The following is a 20,805-nucleotide window of genomic DNA, read 5'->3' on the forward strand; positions in this document are numbered from 1 at the left end:
TTTTCCAAGGCTGAGAATGAATATTGTACATAATAGAAGAGAAGCGCCCGTTCATCTGTGCTATTCAACTCGATAAATTATTTCTAGTCTTTTACGAAACTTTTAAAGCATACTTGTTCTTATACTGAAAAAAAAAAATGAATTGAAATATATTTTCACGAAGCCATTTCGTGTAACGGATCCCCTATTGTGAAGCCCAGCCGCTGATATGCTTAACACTTCATAACTGAAATCCAATAATGCTTCATATGCTGGTGACACCAAGGGAATGTCATAATTTTTCAGCTATGCCATCGATATGCCTCAAACAACCTTACATCGGGACCTGTCATCGATTGTTTGGTTACTATTACTACAACCCTAACACACAGGTGTGCGTAAGCCTGCCATCCGGCACATGCGCTGCAGGCTCAAATTTGTTCTCCTCACTGAAGCTCTGTCAGAAAACATGTATCCGTGAGTCCACTTTTTTTTCGCCAATTAACTTTTATAAAGGGAATCTGAGAGATGTATTTATGATCTGCTTTACTAAAAACTTGGCGCCTTAAAGTTTTTGCAGGAACAAGAAGTTCTTGTCCGCTAAAAGCGCGTAAAATTTCTTTTAAACGCGAAGCATTTCTTAGCGAACCTCTGGCACTTTGAGCGTTTCTATCTACGTATCTATCTATCTATCTATCTATCTATCTATCTATCTAGCCGCCTACGTCTGGGTGCTCTCATGATCGCCTCCTTAACTTGGTGTAGACCAATATTTTGCATGGGAGTGAAAGAGGATTTGGCGAATATGATGGCCGGGTCATGACATGAATAACGTTAAAATCCTGTCGCGTGCGTCGTCAAACCCTTCCCACTAGACACGTGTGGCACATACCCGTTTACCACGGGCCGCGGTGTACGGGTATGCGCCACAGGTGATTGACAGTTTATATCTACCCAGGAACGGCGAGAACAGACATTGGTAACTTAAATGCTAGAGCGTTAAGGAAAACAAGCATCGGCAGCGTTGACTCAACCAATGGAAAGAATGAAAATTAGGATCCCAGCAGGAATCGAACCTAAGCATTCTGCGTGGCAATCAGGCATTCTGCCACTGAGCCACGCCAGGTTTATAAACTGGTTTGGAAAAACAGCCTACGCAGGCGTAATATCGATGCAACGTCAATTGTGGTTGTGGTGCTGGCTATGTAATTTTACAAGAAAGCAATAAACACTACAAGATGCTCCTACGATGTGTACTCCTACGATACAGGCCTCATATCAGATTAACGTCTGTAGTTCCAGTGTTGGCTCCGCTTTTATAGCAGTCTAATAAACGTTACGTTTGTATTTTTATGATTCAGCAAGCTATAGTGAAGCATTGCTCGACGCTGGAGGAATACATTAACGAAAGTTACATATGATATCCACATCACCGCACCGTAAAGTGCACGTCGTCCACCAGAACGACGCAGTGTCCTTTTCATTTCTTACGAGGCTGGGCGATGGCCTCATGCTGACCGAGGATGACGCCATATTGATTGACAGCCGCCTTGTAGACTAGGCTACGTAGGCCACATACGCCCAGGTCAGTGCTGGGCAGTATCGAAGATACATGTATCTTAGATACTATCTTAGATACTCTAGGGGTATCTTGTATCTGTATCGCGATACGTCTCGCAAGACGTGTATCAGTATCTGTATTTCCGATACATTGCAGAATGTATCGTGTATCTTAAGATACAAGATACTGCGATTACCCCGCCACCGTGCGAAACAATAAACGTTGGTTGAACGCCGCTTCTCAAGCTGATACTGCTGCCACTAAGTCACCAGAATAAAACTAAAGGCCGTGACATTATTTTATCTTTCTACCTGATTTTTCCAGCGAGGATAGGCGATGACCTGGGAGGGTCACTATTGGTGGAGCAGAGTCACGTGGTGGCGCTCGCGTCGTCTCGATAGACAAACGCGCGAACGTACGCCCAGCCGACCTTTCGTTCTATCGCTTTTTCTTTTTGGCTGAGTCAGTGCCGTGACACTTGACACTTAGCAACTGTCCTGTGCCGCATACTCCAATTCGCGCGGCGTCTTTCCCACACATTCTCATGCCGTTGTAGTGAAATTATCGAAGTTTCTCTTGCGTGGTGCTTCGTTACGAAGTCTGAAGAATGCAAGCTTGGGGTATTGCTTTGCGTCTAGTGGCTCTCACACGTCTGTGATTTGAAGGATCTTGTGGATAAAAGTTTCACTTACATGCACTAAGATTAACTTATATGCAAATAATATTGCAACAGCTATAGCACTACCGGTACCGATGCTGTATCTAACAGAACAAGCATTCAGAAAACAACCGCTATCATGGCATACGTATCTTTTTCTTTTATTCAAAGAATTTTTAATATCATAATTTCATTATATCCAAGATTACCTTATATGCAAATAATATTGCAACAGCTATCTTGGCGTACGTATCTTTTTCTTTTATTCAAAGAGTATTTGATATCATAATTTGATTATTAGCAGACGTTCTTTCTTAGCTGTCCTTCTTTTCCATCCCATACATGACATATGATTCTATATAGTTTTTTCTGGTCTGCTTACTACAATATGCCTTTAACGTACTGCTAAGGTAAAGCTCTCTGATTTATTCTTGCTTTTAATTGTCTGCGTCATTTCCGCTACTGTTTACATACTTATAGTCCACTTGAATTTACTGTTATGTAAAGGCGATGTTGACAGCAAATTTATAATAAACTGGGCGCGCCTGGCGTATACATTAACAAAAATTATCCTTACTACTAAGTAAAATCGCGAAATTCAGTTTCCCTTATAGTAACACAAATTATTAGGAGCCATTTTAAATACGTTAGCAAAGCTATTCGAGAAACATTGTTATACCAAATGCTCCGTTATTCTCATGAGCATCCCAACGAGCCGTTTTACGATATTTTTTATAAGCACTGAATTTAATTCACATACGTATTAGGGGTTACCCGCCGCGGTGGTCTAGTGGTTATGGTGCTCGACTGGTAACCCGAAAGTCGCGGCGGTCGCATTCCGATGGAGAGAAAATGGTAGAGGTACGTGTGCTTATATTTAGGTTTCAGAACCCCAGGTGGTCAAAGTTTCCGGAGCCCTCCATTACAGCGTCTCTTATAATCATATCGTGATTTTGGGACGTCAAACGCAATTATTATTAGCTCTTGGGGGTGCTGCCTGTCTCGTGTTTCTATGCTTATTCGCTGTGCTCGATACGTCACCGCTTTTCTATTTTACTTAGATATATTTGTTTTCCTTGTTTAGGCTTCCCTAAATTCTATTACTGGTACTAATCACCACATAATTGGAGATATAGGTGGCATTAGTCTGAACAGCGGCGGTGTCCTGTGGCGCTCTGTGCCACTGTACAATACGTCTGAATCGCTTCTGGCGGCACATGTTCTTCGTGACGTAGACCTGTCCAGTGATCCGTTATTGCGAAAATTGTAATGCGTTTACCGGCAAGGTAGAACTCCATAGTGGTATTTGAACCATCGTGCGGAGGCTTCTTATTGTAGTTCTTATGATTACGCGGCAACCCGCTAGCTGGTCGGCAAGCAGAGCAGCGACTCCCATCAATTACAAAAGCGACACGCAAAAGCCTCTATCATTGATGAGTACTAAGTGCTGTCATGTTAGGCAGCTGAAGCAACGCCAATAAGTTATTTCGGAATGAAAGTAATATACCATGAGCAAGAAGCACAAAACTTTTGAGATACTGACACACATTCATTGAAATGAAACAAAATTGATTGCAGTTAATACATTTTCAAGCGAACGTTTTCGCACATAGGATTTTAGTGCTACATTATATGGATATATAATAACCAATTTGCCAATGTATCGAAGTATCTTAAGATACAATGGGAATGTATCGTATCGGATACAATCAGTGTTGTAGTATCTTGTATCTGTATCTCAAATACTTCTAGCCTGAGTATCTTGTATCGTATCGCGATACAATTTCAAAGTATCTTTGCCCAGCCCTGGCCCAGGTAGTCTACGAATACGACCAACACATTCCACTGATGTTGGTCTACGTCGCACTATCCAGGCCAACCAGCCTCGACGGCCTATACCTCGCCAACGCGAAGGGTGGCTTCAGGTTCCGACATGTCGCCGGCTCTGTCGACAGGCAATTTGTCGACGAAATGACCGAGGTATCCACGAATTCCAACAGCTTTACTATACCACATACTTCACTACACATGGACCCCTCGTCACCACGATCACGACCGGATCCCGTAAGTCATGACCAGCTGCTGGTGCTCACTGATCACGGTGATGATGCCCTTGTTCAAGAACTGTCAAGAACGTCTTGCACACATGCACACGTCTTCGTGAACCGTGCGTGCGTTCTCGGGACACGTATAAGCACTACATATCAGCTTACCGCTTCTGGTGTTGGTAAGACCCACGTTGCCATTGGCAGCGTTACCCAACCGTAAACAACTCGTTTTATAACACATATGTGGCTCTTCAACATATATATATGTACGCGTATAAAATGTATGCCAATCTTTAGCGTCATTTTAACGTGTCGCTCAGTAAAAAAAAGTTACGCCACAGCCACCTACCCGCCGCATGCTTCGCATAACATCGACTCCAACGGTGCGTAGGATCTGCCGAATATTTTTCCATTTTTCCCTATTTCTCTTTTTGTGTCTACGTTATGCTTTACTATCTCCCCTCTTCCTTTCTACCCTCCTCAACCTAACTTCCTTTTCCCGCCACCTGGCTGTACTATACTATACTATACAAGACTATGCTATGCTGTTGTAACGTGCGTCGATAGCCGAGTGGTTAGTGCGCTGGCCTTTGGATCGTGGGTACGCGGATTGGAATCCGCCCCATCACCAGAATTTTTTTATTGTTCCTTATTTAATTGTCGAACAAAATACGACACTACAAACTCAGCCTTTTTGCAGTCAGATGTATATACTGAAAACTAAGGGTATTCGGACAGCATCCGTAATCAACGAAAAGCTCTAGCTTCAAGATTCATCAGATAATTCTGCGCTTCTTGCGATTGACCGGCCTTTCTGAACGACTCTAACCAGAATGCCCTTCCTCTGTGTGTTGTTTTCTATCTTGTCGGTGTATGCGTTTTTTTATCCTATTTTCCCCCTCACCCTCTCTCTCTTTCTCTAGGCCCTCTTTCTTGCCCCTATTTCCCTCCACCCCAGTGCTGGGTAGCAAACCAGATGCTAATATCTGGTTAACCTCCCGGCCTTCCTTTGTTCATCTCTCTCTCTCTCTAAAAGGAGCCTCGGGTGTCGGGAAAACCTTAATGTTCTTCAGGAGAGCTGCTTCTTATGACAAGTTTTGCCTAAACGGGAGCATATTCTCAGTGCGCTACTTCACTAAACATTGAAGAATACAAACGTTGAAAGGAATAAAGGAAGTGTGTTATGCGTTACAAAGTTGTGTCGCAAGCTGTAAGTCGAAAGACGAGAGGTATCATATTATATATATATATATATATATATATATATATATATATATATAGGAAGAGACACAACTTAGCTGTTATCTTAATTTTATTTGCCAACGGTTTTCACCGGTGGCGTCAGGGCTTTTTACTTCATAATTTAAGTAATAGTTAAATATGAATTACTGATTCTAAATTCTGATGCCCGTAAATTGTTCTACTGAATCTTTGTTGCTGTGTCCCGTGTTCAATCAATGTGTGCTATCCACATTTTTCAGCCATGACACTGAAGCATGCAAAGAAGTGCCTCAGGCTTCCTGTCGAAGGCCCGTGCGGCCCTGAAGTGGTTTCTTGGTATTACGATTACGGAGGTAAAGAATGCAAGATGTTCAACCGTACCATCTGTGGTGGCCACGGGAATGACTTCGTGACTGAAACCAAGTGTCAACACATTTGTCTGCGTGAGTATGAACTAGAGATACCATGCAAATAATTTTTGATTATTTTTTTAATATCTTTCTGCACTCAAGACCAACTGTACGCGCGGAGTCTAGTTGTCACTGCTCTCATACGCGATGCGTACAGTAGCAAGCACGATTTAGAAGGAGAGAGAGAAACCTCTTCAATGAAAAACAGAGAATTCTGCCGGCGTATATAAAGGCGCCTACATGCTACTCTGTATAGGGGAGGGGATTGAGGACAGAAAGGCACTAGGAGGAGGAGGAGGAGGAGGACAGGAAAGGAGAAGGAAAACGAGAAGGAAAAATAGAAGACAATATGATCGTGGTATGTACATGTCACAACGTAATGGAGTTGATGTAAGTTACAGTATATCAATTCGGTTATTGTCTTCGAGGAATCTGAACAGACATTTAAAATCTGACGTTGCCGAGAAGGAGAAGGTGTAGGTCCAAAGAAGCTCGCACTTATGAATTGCATGGATTTTTTTATATAATCTAGCCCGACCTTTAGCTGAAGATATTGAATTACGCTTCGCAAATTGACTAAGACCACGCATTAGGTCAGATTCTAGTAAACAATATTCAAGCACATCATAGCCTGCAGCACGGCTTGTAGTATACAACGCCTGCATAAAGGCTGCTGCTAAGAAGAGAACAAGAACAAAGAATGCTGGCCACTGGTCACCATAGAGAGCAATAGTTCACGTTGATCTAGAAGGAAAAGGTGTGACGCCGCGATTTTTGTCTAGTGCTTGCAAATTTGCCCCCTCTTCGCGAAGCTGCAAAATTTGAGTAAGGTAAGCTATTAAATGAAGAAATACTCAAGTCACTTTGCATAAACAATTTTGCAAAGCCTTTCATTGGGGCGGAGCAAGAATGTTGCTTTTGTCAGTTTTGGGGACTGCCGGCACCGGGCAATGTATCATAGCCTATCAGCTTACACGTTTATTAGATGCGAAGCATCTTATAGCGTAGTTCAAACCGGTGGTGTTGGTGGTGTGCGGCGTGACCACCCTCACTGCGCATGCGCAAACCCTCTCCACACACCTCCTCTCCCGTTCTCCACTTTCCATATCCCCTTTCCCACACTCCCTCCCCTCTCCACTCCTCCTCTGAAACGCGGGCTCGACGTGCCGATATTCTCCCCTGCGCAACGCCGCGATGAGTACCAGAGCATGCGCGTCCCCTCCCCCTCTCCTCTCCTATGCTGCCCCCCTCTCGCACGCCTGTCGAACGCGATCCCCGCTCGCCGTGTGAGAATTAACGGCCAGGCTAGAGGGAAGACACGACGCGCGTAGCGTTCCTCTTCGCGTTCCACGACGCGAGGTCGGTAGCATGCCCAACGAACGCCAACGGAACACGATCGTGCAAGTGCTCCGGCTTCGCATCGCCTCATGGTCCCCTTTATTTATTTATTTATTTCCAAATACTGTTGGCCGTCATGGCCGTAACAGGGTCGGTACAGTGATTTTAATAATAACACAGAATATAGTAAGTAGAACACAGGTATAATGAAAACAAAACTGTAGAAAATAATACATATTTTTCAAAAACCAATAAGAAACTGTCGGAAAAAAAACATGTAGACACACATTGTGACGAGTTACAGTATGCAATATGAAAAAAAAAGAAACTACAGAATTTCGAACGTCATGAGAACTCATGACAATGTACGTACAACACTAGCAATAAATTTTTGTAATAGATTTTTAATTCGCTCTTCAAAACTTTCAATGCTCGTTGAAGTCAATACAGACACTGGCAACTCGTTCCACTCTTTTATCGTTCGAGGAAAAAAAGAATACGCGTACACATCAAGACAGCATTTTGGAACCAAGAACAAAAATTGATTGCATGATCTGACGTTGCTGGTTTGCCTGGAAATAAGATAAGGCTTAGTTTCAATGTTAAAGTGTCCTTTTGATAACATAAAAAGAAATTTAAGTCTAGCAAGTTTTCGGCGTTGAGCCAGCATAGGCAATTCAAGCAATCGAAGCATTTCAGAAACGGAGTCATTGCGAGAATACCGGGATAAAATTAGCCTAGCGGCCTCTCTCTGTATTTTTTCAATGCGATTTGTCAACCCCGATTGGAACGGATCCCATACTGCTCTGGCGTACTCTAGCGTTGGTCTCACGTAGGTCAAATATGCAAGCAGCTTAACGGATGGTGTTGCTAGCTTTAGTTTGCGGCGAAGGAACCATAACTTTTTTCTGCAGCTGTACAAATCTGGTTTACGTGTGGTTTCAAATTTAAGTCGTTTGAAATTATTAGGCCTAAGTATTTTACGGTGTCCGCTTCTGTGAGAGTGGTGGAATCCTCTTCGTAACTACCTTTAATAACGTGCTTTTTTCGCTTCGTAAGCCTCAGCATGACTGATTTAGATTAATTGATTTTCATTTCCCATTTAGCGGCCCAACCTTCTACTGCTACAAGAGGTCGCTTGAGTGACGCCTGATCATTATGATTATTAATTTCTCGATATATTAGGCAATCATCTGCGAATAACCTAACAGTTATGTCATCGCCTTTGTCATGAGCAGTGTCGTTTATATAAGCCAAGAAAAAAAGCGTTACCAATGCGGATCCCTGTGGTACGCCTGAGGTTACTTTTAACAGATTGGATTTGCTACCGCTTATTTCGACGTATTGTGCCCGACCTGTGAGGTATGAGCGGATCCACGCAACAACTTCATAATTTATATTAATTTCTATTAGCTGATTCATTAATTTCATATGCACGACTCGGTCAAAGGCCTTGGAGAAATGTAAACATATAGCGTCTATCTGTTTTCTGTTATTCAGTGCAGTTGAAAAGTCATTAATTGTTTCTACCAATTGTGTAACGGTGGATAGGTTTCGTGGAAAACCGTGTTGATGAGAAAAGAAAGCCTTCTTGTCTTCAAGGTAACTATAGATTGACTTTGGTATTATATGCTCAAGAAGCTTACAGCCCACGCACGTCAATGAAATAGGCCGATAGTTTCCAATGTTTTGCTTTTCACCAGATTTGTGTACCGGGACAACTTTGGCAACTAGCCGAGAAATTTAGTGGGAAATGGTGTAATTTTTATATTTTATTTTATTTATTGATGTAGCCTCTACACCATATATAAATTTGATACAAAAAACACGAAAGTATGAACACAACAAATTTTAACCAGTACTCTTCGCAATAAAATATTCAAACAACAAGATAGTACTTATACAAGGCGAGTTAATAGGGCGCAAAAATGTTCATCCCAGAAATGTTCATCACAGAGAGTGGTTACTATAAATTGCTGTGCGCTGTAGAAAACCAGCAGAAAACGTTTTTTTACTTACAAACTGGATACTTACTTTTATTACACTTGTCCACGCGATGAAACATTCACAACAATTGTACGTGTTTTGGCGATCACAATGATTAGGTGACATTATCTAGCCAGTCATGTGCAGCTTGGTATCTTGGTTTCAGTAGAAGTTCTCTGCCAATTCATGAATTTGTTACCGTCAAATATACCATTATTGCTTGCGTGTGGCAGAAATATACGTTTGTCGAACTGACCAGAAAAACATTGGGGCAGCTACACGCTAGTTGTGCGAAGACTGTGAAAACCGTAAAGCTAGTGGTTTTCCCCTCCTCCTTTCCCTCCTCATTTCCCTTCTCCTCGCCCTCATATTAATCCCCCTCAACCCCACTTCCCTTTCCCACTCTCTTTGTATACTATACATGGTTATGCTATGCTTTCTTTCTGTCCGTCTTTCTTTCTACCCGTTCCTAATCTCTCTGTTTTTTTCTTTATTTCTCTCTGTCTGTTCCTCTTTCTCTCTCTCTATCCTTTTCTCGTTCTCTCGCAAATAGCAACGCAATCACGTGGTTTCCGTAAACGCTTTTTGTGCTAGCGTGCCGAGATAAAACCCGCGACAATCGGGTCGGCAGCGGAGTACCGTAACCACTGTACCACTGCGGCGGACGTGATTGTTGTTGAAGCCGTCTTGATGTGGCAATAAATATGCAAGGAACGGGTTTGTAGTCTCCACCTACAAACATAAGAACGTGCTACACTGCCTATTGATATTTTTTTAGTTATGCGCATAATTATTTCAGACGAAGTGTTCTTATAGGCCTTGTTCTGTGTTAGAACGCCTACACTGCGAACCGTTTCACATCCGTATAGGTGTTTTTGAGATAAAACACCTATCGTACACCCCATTTTTCTGTCAATATTATCCGAAAGGGCGTAATGTCTTCTTTGCACACCCTTCGCACAGCCTTTTTATTTTTGGGTGTACAATGGGAGTGAGTTCGTTTTGGAACACCCATGGGTGTTTGAATTTTACACCTATGGGCCAATTCACGCAGTGAATTAACCTATAGGTGTCACCCGTAGCACATGGACATTTCTGGGATAAAATGTTTGTATTTATTTTTGTTACATACTGCCGATCTACTATTCTACGGCAGTCAGTACTCACATCCATACGTCGGCAAACTCACTCATGAGTCGACTCATTCAGACTCACTCAGACTCAGATCGGGCCATGAGTCTGAGTGAGTCCGGCTGAGTAATATTTTTGCGAGTTTGAGTCGGAGTGAGTCCGGTTGAAGACAATATTAGTAAGTCTGAGTCCGAGTGAGTCCACTTGAGGAAAATATTGGTGAGTCTGAGTCCGAGTGAGTCTTAAGCTCAAAATATATTTCTTGAGTGAGTCCGACTGAGCTCCACTTTTCGTGGCCGACTTATGGTCCTCATCTATTATGGCCCTCATCCTCATCTTCAACATTACTATCAACCATATATCGGCTTACGTTTATACTCGGAAAATGCAGAGTATACTCCGCATTTTCAGGCAACACAACGTCGAAGACTAAGCGGTCGTGAAGCTGGCGCACGTGATATCATCAGATATTCTTGCAAGCCCAGCTTTTACACGTCACTCAATTTACCTGCAAGACAGGGCCAGTACGTCCCATAAGGGCAAGAGCTGGCCTATACCCGGTATACTCGCCCAGAATGCAACCTCTTGCCCCCTCTCTCACGGAATTCACTGCTGTAGGAGACGCTCATTGTTTTCCTCTGATCTCTACGACCTCCTCCCCTGCTTGCACGTATGAAGACGGAATGCATGAAGGCGTCGTGGTTCTCCAAACGTGCTCGCACACTTTTTTTTTTTCCGGCAGTGAAAAACTCACAAGGCCCCTTACGCATTCGCCTGGGACGACTTGAAGGCGAAAGCCATCTTCTTTTTTTTTTTCTCAGTCGATGTATAGGTCTCCCTACCCCCTCCGAAAGCTTTCTGCAGCTGACGTGGTTCGGCACTGCCTCCAGGGTCGGAGGCATTGCAAGCTTTCCATAGTGCCTATTTTAGCAGAAAAAATACGACAGAAATGCCGCACGTGCGTTTGTGACGCCACGCTCGTTCTTTTAGCCGTTTTTATCAACACTGATATCGCGCTTCGCATCGTCTTCCTATCATCACCGCCGTTGTGCGAGCTCCGAGCAAAGTCGTGTTCCCGAGAACCTCGGGCCATCCTGCATAGCACCCCTGTACTGTCTTTGTGTATGCACATTTTCCCCCTTTCATGTTCTATTACAAGCATCGGGACGATGAATCTTCAGAAAGAGGCAATGCCACACGCGATTTTTTTGCTATTTTTCTGTAACCGGGCCGTTACGCGTAGAACCACTTCCTTGCGCAAACAGCGCGCTAATGTCTGAGGAAGCTTCCAGATTATTTTAGTACCTCCTGCTAGGCTTGAGCGCGCAGACGCGGACAGTGGAGTTTATTCTGAAACTAACGTAGCCACCAGCGATAAGGCTCGAATGTTCTATGCCACATGTATAAATGCCGACGTGTTTTACCGCAGATCGGATTACTCGACGGCCGACGACTGTTCTCGCCGCTCTCGGTGCACAGAGTCTATCGCTTGCATTTGGGTTACCATTTTTCGGGCACAAATTCGCCCAAATAAAGAGTTGCGTAGTTTCCAGTCTTGCTGCAGCCTTCTTCACCGTCACAACCACGTGACCATATAAAAACACATAAGTGCGGTAATAATGATTCAACTAAACTTTCCACATCATGGCTCAGTTTTTATTGAACCTATTTTTTTAGTAGTTGAATTAAGCGGGTACCCATTTATTTTTGTAGGTTTTCAAATGCTTTCCACAATGCTAATACATTTTAACGCATGAGCTTTTTCGTACAGTCTCGTGAATTATGCTCAAAATAAAAGGGTAATCTAATATAATGAACATATTCTTTTTCTCTTTTCAGATACCAGCAGGCCTGTTTGCAGCTTGCCGCCAAAAGCAGGACCATGCTATGGCAGTTCACTACACTGGCACTTTAACGACCGCGGAAACAGATGCGAAGAATTTCCACGGAACCTTTGCGGTAAAAATCATAATGCGTTTGCTTCGAGCCACAAGTGCATGCAAAGGTGCAGCTGTAAGTTCATATTGCTATGTATATCTAGATTGATCTCTATCTCAACCTCGTAACGCACTCTAATCAGAGAAGAAGAGAGACGAAACAGTAGAGAAGGAAAGGCAGGGAGGTTAACCAGTTTAGGAAAACCGGCTTGCTACGCTACACATGGGAAACGGGGTGGATTTTAAGAGAAACGGACTTGGACAAGAGGCTTTGACAGTCATGTGGCGTACTACGCAAGAGTGACCGACTGTGACTGACTGTGTATGCTGTGTCATGTACTATCTTTATCTCTCTCTTTCCTCTCCACCTTTAAATCTCCCCCCACATTAATCAGAGTTCCTCAAATATAGTAAAGGAAATTCAGTAGGCGCGAGCGTAAAACCATTGCCTCATTGTTGACAGAGAAAGGACTACAATGAAAGAGGAGCGATTAGATTAGGAACGCTTGTTTATTTGCAAGGGCTAGTTTTGCATACGCAATTTGATTTTATAAGATACACATCTGATGCCACTGCTGGTCGGTGTGCGTTCTTACGGTTACTTTGGCAAGTATTTGTAACGTGCCATTATCTATTAGAATTCATTTATTCCCTATAGCTGTTACAAAGCGGCTGATAAATACATGATTGCTAGCTGCATCTCAATTGACTCCTGCAATTTTGAGCTTGATGATTCGTGGATGGAGCTTCAGAATAATGCTGGTGGCTTCCAGTCATTTATACAACAAGCGTTATTTATTACAGGATTTATTTGTACCCAAAATGCGATTAATAAAATGAAAGTGGCAGAAATTTTCTATATTTGAGGCAATTTGCTCAAGTTTGCGACCACTGAATTTTGCTTAAACAATCATGACTATCTCCTTAAGTGCTTTATTTTTTTGAAGATTTCCCAACCAAAAGTGCCTATTTTTTTATTGCTGATTTCGAATCTGATTGTACTAAAAATCAGCTTGTCGATGTTGAAAAAATATTGGTACCACATACTTAGTCAAATGAAAACACGGAATAATGCAACACGGAATAATTGAAATGCGATTTTGTTGCAGCTCCTGCACCAAAATCGAGTTTCCTTTCTGAATTTCCCGTTTTCTCCTCGCTTCCGAGAGCAAACGCAGCACATTTGAAGAAACTGCTGAATTTATTCCATAAGGTCATCTGGCAATGAAAAGTTGAAAGACTTGCCTGGAATGGCCAAGAATGGAAAGCGAGGAGGCTTCACAGGAGGATTGTCCGCATCAAGCAGGATCCAATGGCGAGCACTCGCGATGTTCGCTTCCGAGCTGTTTTCATCGTCACCGGAGGAGATGCTCAATTCATCGCCTTCGCTGTCTTCACTTCCAGACACAAGATAAACATCTGTATCCGGATGATCATCACTCGATGAAGATGACGAAAATGAAAAGCCTCTTTTTCGTGTTGACGAGCCAGTTATGCATGGGCGACCGCCACCGCAAGCCATCTTTTCATACAAAAACCGCGCTCTTTCCGCAAGAGAAAAATAAATTGCCAAGTAAATGCTGCCATCTGGTGGATTACACGCAATCTAAGCTGTAGAATGGCGCCTCTTGTCCTGCACGCTAGAGGGGAGCCCCTATTCTGCTAGGACGAGCTCTGCTCGTCCAAAGCAGTTTGGGGACAGTTTGGGCAGGACGAGCTCTGCTCGTCCAATGCAGTTAAGGGGCTATATTGCGTTTTCGAAGCCACTAACAGAAATTACAACTCTGTAAATATGATTTCCCGTATGTGGTGGGGAAAACATATGTCTGGTATTATATAGTTTAATCTTACTTCAACTATGCCTAATCGTGGATATGCGCGATCACGGGCGGATGCAGGGTGAGGGGAAGGGGGTGCTGACTCCCCTAAGCTGACCCTCCCATCCTTAAGGTCCGTTGTTCCCGATTTTATATAACATTGCACTCTGAAACGATATCCGAACACGAGAAGAAACGAAAAACTCCATCGGGCAAGTGAGTATGAACCCTTGAAGACCCTGGGAATACAGAGAATAGACTAGCAAAGGCACCAATGGATGCATTTGCAAGTCTTTCGAAGGTTATGGAAGACTAAGGTTGCAGCTTCAAAACTAAAATTCCACTAGCATAGGCCATAATATTTCGCGTGGAATTGTGTCGATGCGAATCGTGAACCTTCAAGAGCAATTACAGAAGAAAGCTAGGTTATTTAAAGCTATTGTAAGGACTTCCAAAGGAAGAAACGTATCAGTCATATATAAGTGAGTTCGAATGTGAAACTTCTTTTGAAGCAAATATAAAGAAACCAACACTTTCTTACTACCGCCGTTTAATGAGTGAGGGGTACAATTGTAGAGGATAGATAAATTTATGTCGCCACAGCGGTCTTCTTGTGGGCATGATGCTCGACGGCCAGCCCGAAGGTTCCGGAGTCAAATCCCGTCCGCGGGAGCCGCATTTCGATGGAGGCGAAATGCGACCCACATGCATAGATTTAAGTTCAATTTACTAGGTCACAGGTGGTCGACATTGCCGGAGCAGTACACAAGACTGTCTCTCCTAATCATATATCGGGGTGTTCTGATGTAAAATCTCAACACCTCCTATTATTATTGTTTTCTCTACTGAAAGACGAGCTATAACGACGCCGACCATGCACAAGATAATTAGATTGTATTCTGGCGGCCACGAGGTAACGTTCTGATGTGCTTAGACAACCTTTAATACATACATAGGTCTCATGGGCGGTCATATACTGTAGGTGTCCATAGTGACTCGTAGGCACTTAGCAACAACAACCCTTAAAGTAATGTTTGTCTTGACAACGGTAAGCTTAGGTATAGCCTTGAGAATACAGTTGGTATAATTGTGCACTAAAAATCCTAGCAAGCACCCCACGCCCCCCTCCTCTCATAAACTCGAAATTACCAGCAAAGTTGAGGGGAGGAGGAGCTTTCCGCGAACGAATCCAAAATTCAAGATGAAATTTGAAGTTAAATTGAAGGGGGCGCTTGCTCGAGGGGGGGGGGGGGGGGGGAGCTGGCTCGGAATTTCCGGATATTGATAACTTACGCAGCTTTACGTTCCAAAACCACGCTACGATTATCGTGGATACCGTAGTGGCGGGCTCGGGATTGATATTGGTCATTAGGAGCTCCCTAACATTCGCACATGTTATAAAGTGCACGCGTGTTTTTATATTTTTAAACGGGTGTACCTTGTATCGCAAACACGATCGGCAGTCACACCTAGAGCAACAACTAAGTGCTGACGTTTAGAGCGATGATGGCGTTATTTAGGCAGCAAAACTAAGGTTGTTGAAGGTAAACTTTCAATACTCTTCATGCCTGCTAACTCAACAGACGGACACAAAATGACTACGTCCATTTCAATTTTTTTGTGTCAGCAAACATCGGTTGTAACAAGAACGAACTACTAAAATTTATTGCCTTTCCAACTTTGAAAGCGTTGCTCGGCTTATCCGTTTCGTTGACATTGGATCGCGTTCCCCTGCGCGCATGCGCATAGCGATACATTGGTGCTAGATGCGGAACAGTTACGGTGTGTTACCGTATGTACTGGTATGTGGTGCATAGAACTCGAATTCGCGTTTGGCGCATGAAGCAAGAAGCGTACGTTCCAAATATATTGTACCATTTAAGAGTGTGCAACAGCAATTGTCTTTTATAATCGCAGCAGATCGCTATGATAGAGGACAAGTGGAATGCTGCATGCGAAGCCAGGCCATGGTATTCTTGCACCGATGTCAGCAACTCCGTTGTTTGAAAATGTTTTCGACGTTTTCTCTATTGTAACGCCAGTGTCCGTTTTAAAAGCTTGGGCATGTTTCACTCTAATGACGTTGTCCATTATTGTTTTTCAGATATGAAAGCAGCAAGTGGATCAATACGTAATGAGCACTCGCCGACAAGGAATGCAATAGACAAGATAAGCGGTTTCAAACACCTCGCAACTACATCCTGATCGAGATGATAGAAGGTGTGCATTCAAACAGTCTCTGTTAAGAACAAATAGCGTTACAGTATGCCAAAACTGGAAATTAAAATATTCACTTTAAAGCCTATCCTACAGTGGAGATAAAGTATGCGAGTGAACCTTGACCCTCCCTTTTTCCTTTTTTTAACGCTCCGCGTTTCACCTGGTATAACTGAGTCGTGAATATACAAAACATAAACTGGAAAGCAAATGCCGAACTATTTGGATAACATATCTGGAGCGAGTTGGTTTTTCGTCATCACAAGGTAAACTCAGCGCACTCTTCACGAAGACTGACACAAGACCTCCAATGAAGTTATTTCACTCGCTCACTCACTCACTCAACGGAAAGTGTCAGCATAGGCGTGCGCAGGGTTCCACATCAGGGGGGGGGGGTCTCGAAGGTTCATCGAAGCACCATCCATCCATCCATCCATCCATCGATAGATAGATAGATAGATAGATAGATAGATAGATAGATAGATAGATAGATAGATAGATAGATAGATAGATAGATAGATAGATAGATAGATAGATAGATAGATAGATAGATAGACAGATAGACAGACAGACAGACAGACAGACAGACAGACAGACAGACAGACAGATAGACAGACAGATAGATAGATAGATAGATAGATAGATAGATAGATAGATAGATAGATAGATAGATAGATAGATAGATAGATAGATAGATAGATAGATAGATAGATAGATAGATAGATAGATAGATAGATAGATAGATAGATAGATAGGCAGGTTCAAAGTGCCCTTGCTTCGCGTTTAAAACAGATCCTAAAATATTTCTATATAACCATTATCACATGCAAGACAACCTATGACATAGCATATTTCAACACAAAACGGCACCTGTGCGCAAAACCCTACGCGGTTAGAACAATTGGCCGCACTTGCAGACGCAAACGCATAGAAAATATCGCAAAACAGTTCTGTGCAAATGTCAGGAACGTTATCTCCCTGATTTTTCAATGAAGTATTGTGAATGATAAACTTTATGTTGTCTTAACGGGCTCCGAAAGCTGCTGCATTGTGCACGTTTCGTTTTACCGCTCTACGGTTATGCGACGTCTAACAGGCTTTCTGCTTTTTCTCCAACTGTTTATTCAACAAGGTGGGTTATTTCATTTGGAAGTTATAGCCTGCATGTATGTGTGAAGCTTATCTCTTATTAACGGTTCTAATGTTTCTTTCAAAATATTTCGTTTTACAGAGCTTCTTTTGAGTGTAACCATCATCGCTGATGTTTTGTTTGGTAGTTCAATGAGAGCTGTCTTTCCCGCACCTAAATTTGGCTACTGTGTGAAGTCAATGGTTTTTCGCAGTTTTATGGATAGTCTGGCGTGTTTGTCTTCGTGTTTTATTCGGTGTAGCGAGAAGAAAACAATCTTTTTCACTTATAATGTGTTGTTGACGGCCAACATAGATCGCACCATGTTAAATATAAACCATACATCATTTGTTTATTGTCCCACAACATCAAACTGCAAGATTTGGAAACTGCAATAACCACGAACAATGGATCTTTTACTTTACTAAATATGGTTGTAATGACTGTAGAAATCATCCAGGCATCAAATCCGTGCAGTCTTTCACCTCCTTCCAAAAATGAAGGCGAACGTTTCTTCACATTGAACCTAGTTATACTTGCATTAAAATTTCCCGTCAGCAATAATGGTTGCTGTGAACAGCCAATGACAAGTAAATACATGCATTATTTTCCATATATCGACATCTGAATAGAACTGCTTTCAGGAACACGAGCCATTTCTCTCTGTCTCTCTCTCTCTCTCTCTATATATATATATATATATATATAGTAGTGGGAAAAGAATCACGCGGACCCCGATAGAATAAGGAATGAAGAAAGAAACTACGACTTTCGTTGGTTTGGCACTGTATATTTTCACTAACGTTTCGTCTGGTGGACCAGACTTTGTCAAAGTCTATATATATATATATATATATATATATATATATATATATATATATATATATATATATATATATATATATATATATATATATATATATATATATAAAAATTGAAGAGGAGGATACACGTACGAAATACGGTTTTATTGACGTTTCAGCTGGTGGGCCCACCTTCGTCAGAATGAATGCAGTACGTGTTACAGGCTCTATTTATAGGTGTCCAGTTTCACGCTGTTGCACAGGACAAGCAGACGCTCTGCGCATCGAGAACAACGTTATATGAGCATGGTGGACAGACACTGCGAATAGCAATAGCGAAAAGAAAATATCGCGTTAGACAAGAAACCGCGTCACTGGCCAGTGAGACACCGCGAGACCTGAACAAAGCACATATCAGTAGCAATATAGCTAGTTGGGCTTGTTGGTATCTCATGATTAAGCACTGGCTCCGCCGCGCCTCTACCGGGCGCTTCCAGTACTAGCGTAGACGGCGGAGTGAGGGAGGGACGTAGGGTCGACCATAGGCTGCTTCGCATCTAAAAAAACGAAAAAAACACTATCTCGATAAAATCAGTGTCCAAACAAGAAAGGCCAGTTTGTGCCAGCCTGGAAGTATGCACTGTATACTATGAAAGCACGCTAGCCAGCATACCCGCGTTTTAGTTTAAGCCACTAGAAACCGTGTTGAACTTGGGAATTAAAAATGACTCGAGCGTTTCGCACTGATAATGTGACGTGAATCATGATTCCAATATAGTCCCCCTAAATGATATATATAGTCTTTTTACGTTATACAGTCCCATTACGTCTGAGCGGTTATTCGAAATACCATCGTATTTGTACTGCAAGAGAAGCGGAGTACCCAGCCCCTTGTAATAAATTACTGATACAGGATACACTTGTCAACAAACCATTATAATTCACGCCTGAAATTGAGGTTTACAATATTTTTGCTGCAGGAAAACAGATAATAATAAGCAGACTGTTACCATGACGACTAACTTTCAGTAATCATGCCAACTTGAGGTCACCTCTTTCTCCGCGATTTCCAGCGTTTGCCAGGAAGTATCCTATGAGAAACGTCACCATTCCAACCGTATGTCTCGTTTCGCCTTATCTTGGCAATGAATGTCAGCCACCAGCCGAACACTGGTATTACGACACTGACCTCCGCTTCTGCAAAATGCTCACGTCGGGGTTGTGCACCTCTAGCAGCAACAGCTTCAAGAACGAAAGCATATGCAAGCAAAAATGCCATAGTGAGTATGTGGTACAGTATTTGCTTTGTCTAGCTGAGCACTACGTCGCAATTTCTAACGAACTGCACTTGACACCGCTATCATTTACGAAGTTAATTCTACCCTGGCCGAAATGATGGCGTTTGTGTCTTAGTGTTTCCGCAACATTAGCAACATGATAATTAGATTGCTGCGTATCTAAATATGGGTGATAGCTTTTTCGCAGTGCCTTTGAGAAGGCGATCGCTACGCGCGTGCGGTGTTACGGGATATTTCAACATTGTTGGAGTTGCGAGCGACTTACTTTTTCGACTACCTCTCTTTCCTGTCCTTTTATTTTCTTGCTCGCTCACGTCCTATATTACATAGGTGCAACTTTGTGATAAAAGATACAGATGCAATAGACCCTTTTCTTAATGCCGAAGTGCGCTACCCGGCGCTGCATATTTGCTCAACTAACGGCGGCACCTGCCGGGATTCAAGGGGAGGCGGCGATGTCCTAGTTTCACGTGCTGGGGCTATCATGAGTGTTTATATCAAGACAGCTTAGTCTACATTTCCCGCGTCATAGCGCAATAAAACTGCTCTTGAAAACATTTCTTGGTGAAGTGACTAGCCGCTATAAGTTGGGCAAACTGCTTCGCAGGAAAGCTGGCTTTACAAGTGTGAAAATGGTCCAGAATAGAAACATGTGGTTTTCTATCCGCACTAGGGGGAGAGTGAAATATATATGGAAAGAAGTCAAATTGGAAGAGCAGCGCCGGGGCCCGAAAAACAAAACAAAAAAGACTGAAGCGGATTGCCTTGCTGACCGATGGCAAGCTGCCCCCCCACAGCGAGGCTCCTAAAGGCCAGGAGTTGTCCGTCTAGTGGGCTAGCGCCATTGCAGAAGCCCTCGAAAGATGTTCCTCGAGTGATGTGGCCCTGGCAGCGTGGCCCCGCCGACCAGTACCAATAACCATTGAACAAATAAAGTTTATTCCAATCCAATTCAATCCAATCCAATACCTAGAACGAAAAGGAAAGGTGAGGAGTGGAAGTAGTATAATCGGTAGAACAGGCAACTGTGACGCAAAGAATTCAACGACGTTTGAACACGTCCCCGCTGCAACAAAAGTTTAGGTCGCCCCGCCACGGCGGTCTAGTGGTTATAGCACTCGACTGCTGACCCGAAGGTCACGGGATCGAATCCCGGCCGCGGCGGCTGCATTTCCGACGGAGACGAAAATGTTTGAGGCCCGTGTACTTAGATTAAGGTGCACGTTAATGAACCCCAGTGGGTCGAAATTTCCGGAGCCCTACACTACGGCG

At 43.0% G+C, this 20,805-nt stretch overlaps 1 protein-coding gene across 1 annotated transcript; it reads left to right on the forward strand.

Moving 5' to 3' along the window:
- The first annotated feature begins 290 nt into the window (after positions 1-290).
- LOC119374032 (papilin-like) lies at positions 291-16,381 on the forward strand. The gene is made up of 4 exons (XM_049410859.1): positions 291-456; positions 5,728-5,910; positions 12,172-12,345; positions 16,191-16,381. The coding sequence occupies exons 2-4, from the start codon at positions 5,730-5,732 to the stop codon at positions 16,289-16,291; spliced, it is 456 nt and encodes a 151-aa protein (XP_049266816.1). The 5' UTR covers positions 291-456; positions 5,728-5,729; the 3' UTR covers positions 16,292-16,381.
- Positions 16,382-20,805: the final 4,424 nt, after the last annotated feature.

The sequence above is a fragment of the Rhipicephalus sanguineus genome, chromosome 11 (genome assembly GCF_013339695.2).
Source record: "Rhipicephalus sanguineus isolate Rsan-2018 chromosome 11, BIME_Rsan_1.4, whole genome shotgun sequence".
Classification (NCBI taxonomy): Eukaryota; Metazoa; Arthropoda; class Arachnida; order Ixodida; family Ixodidae; genus Rhipicephalus; species Rhipicephalus sanguineus.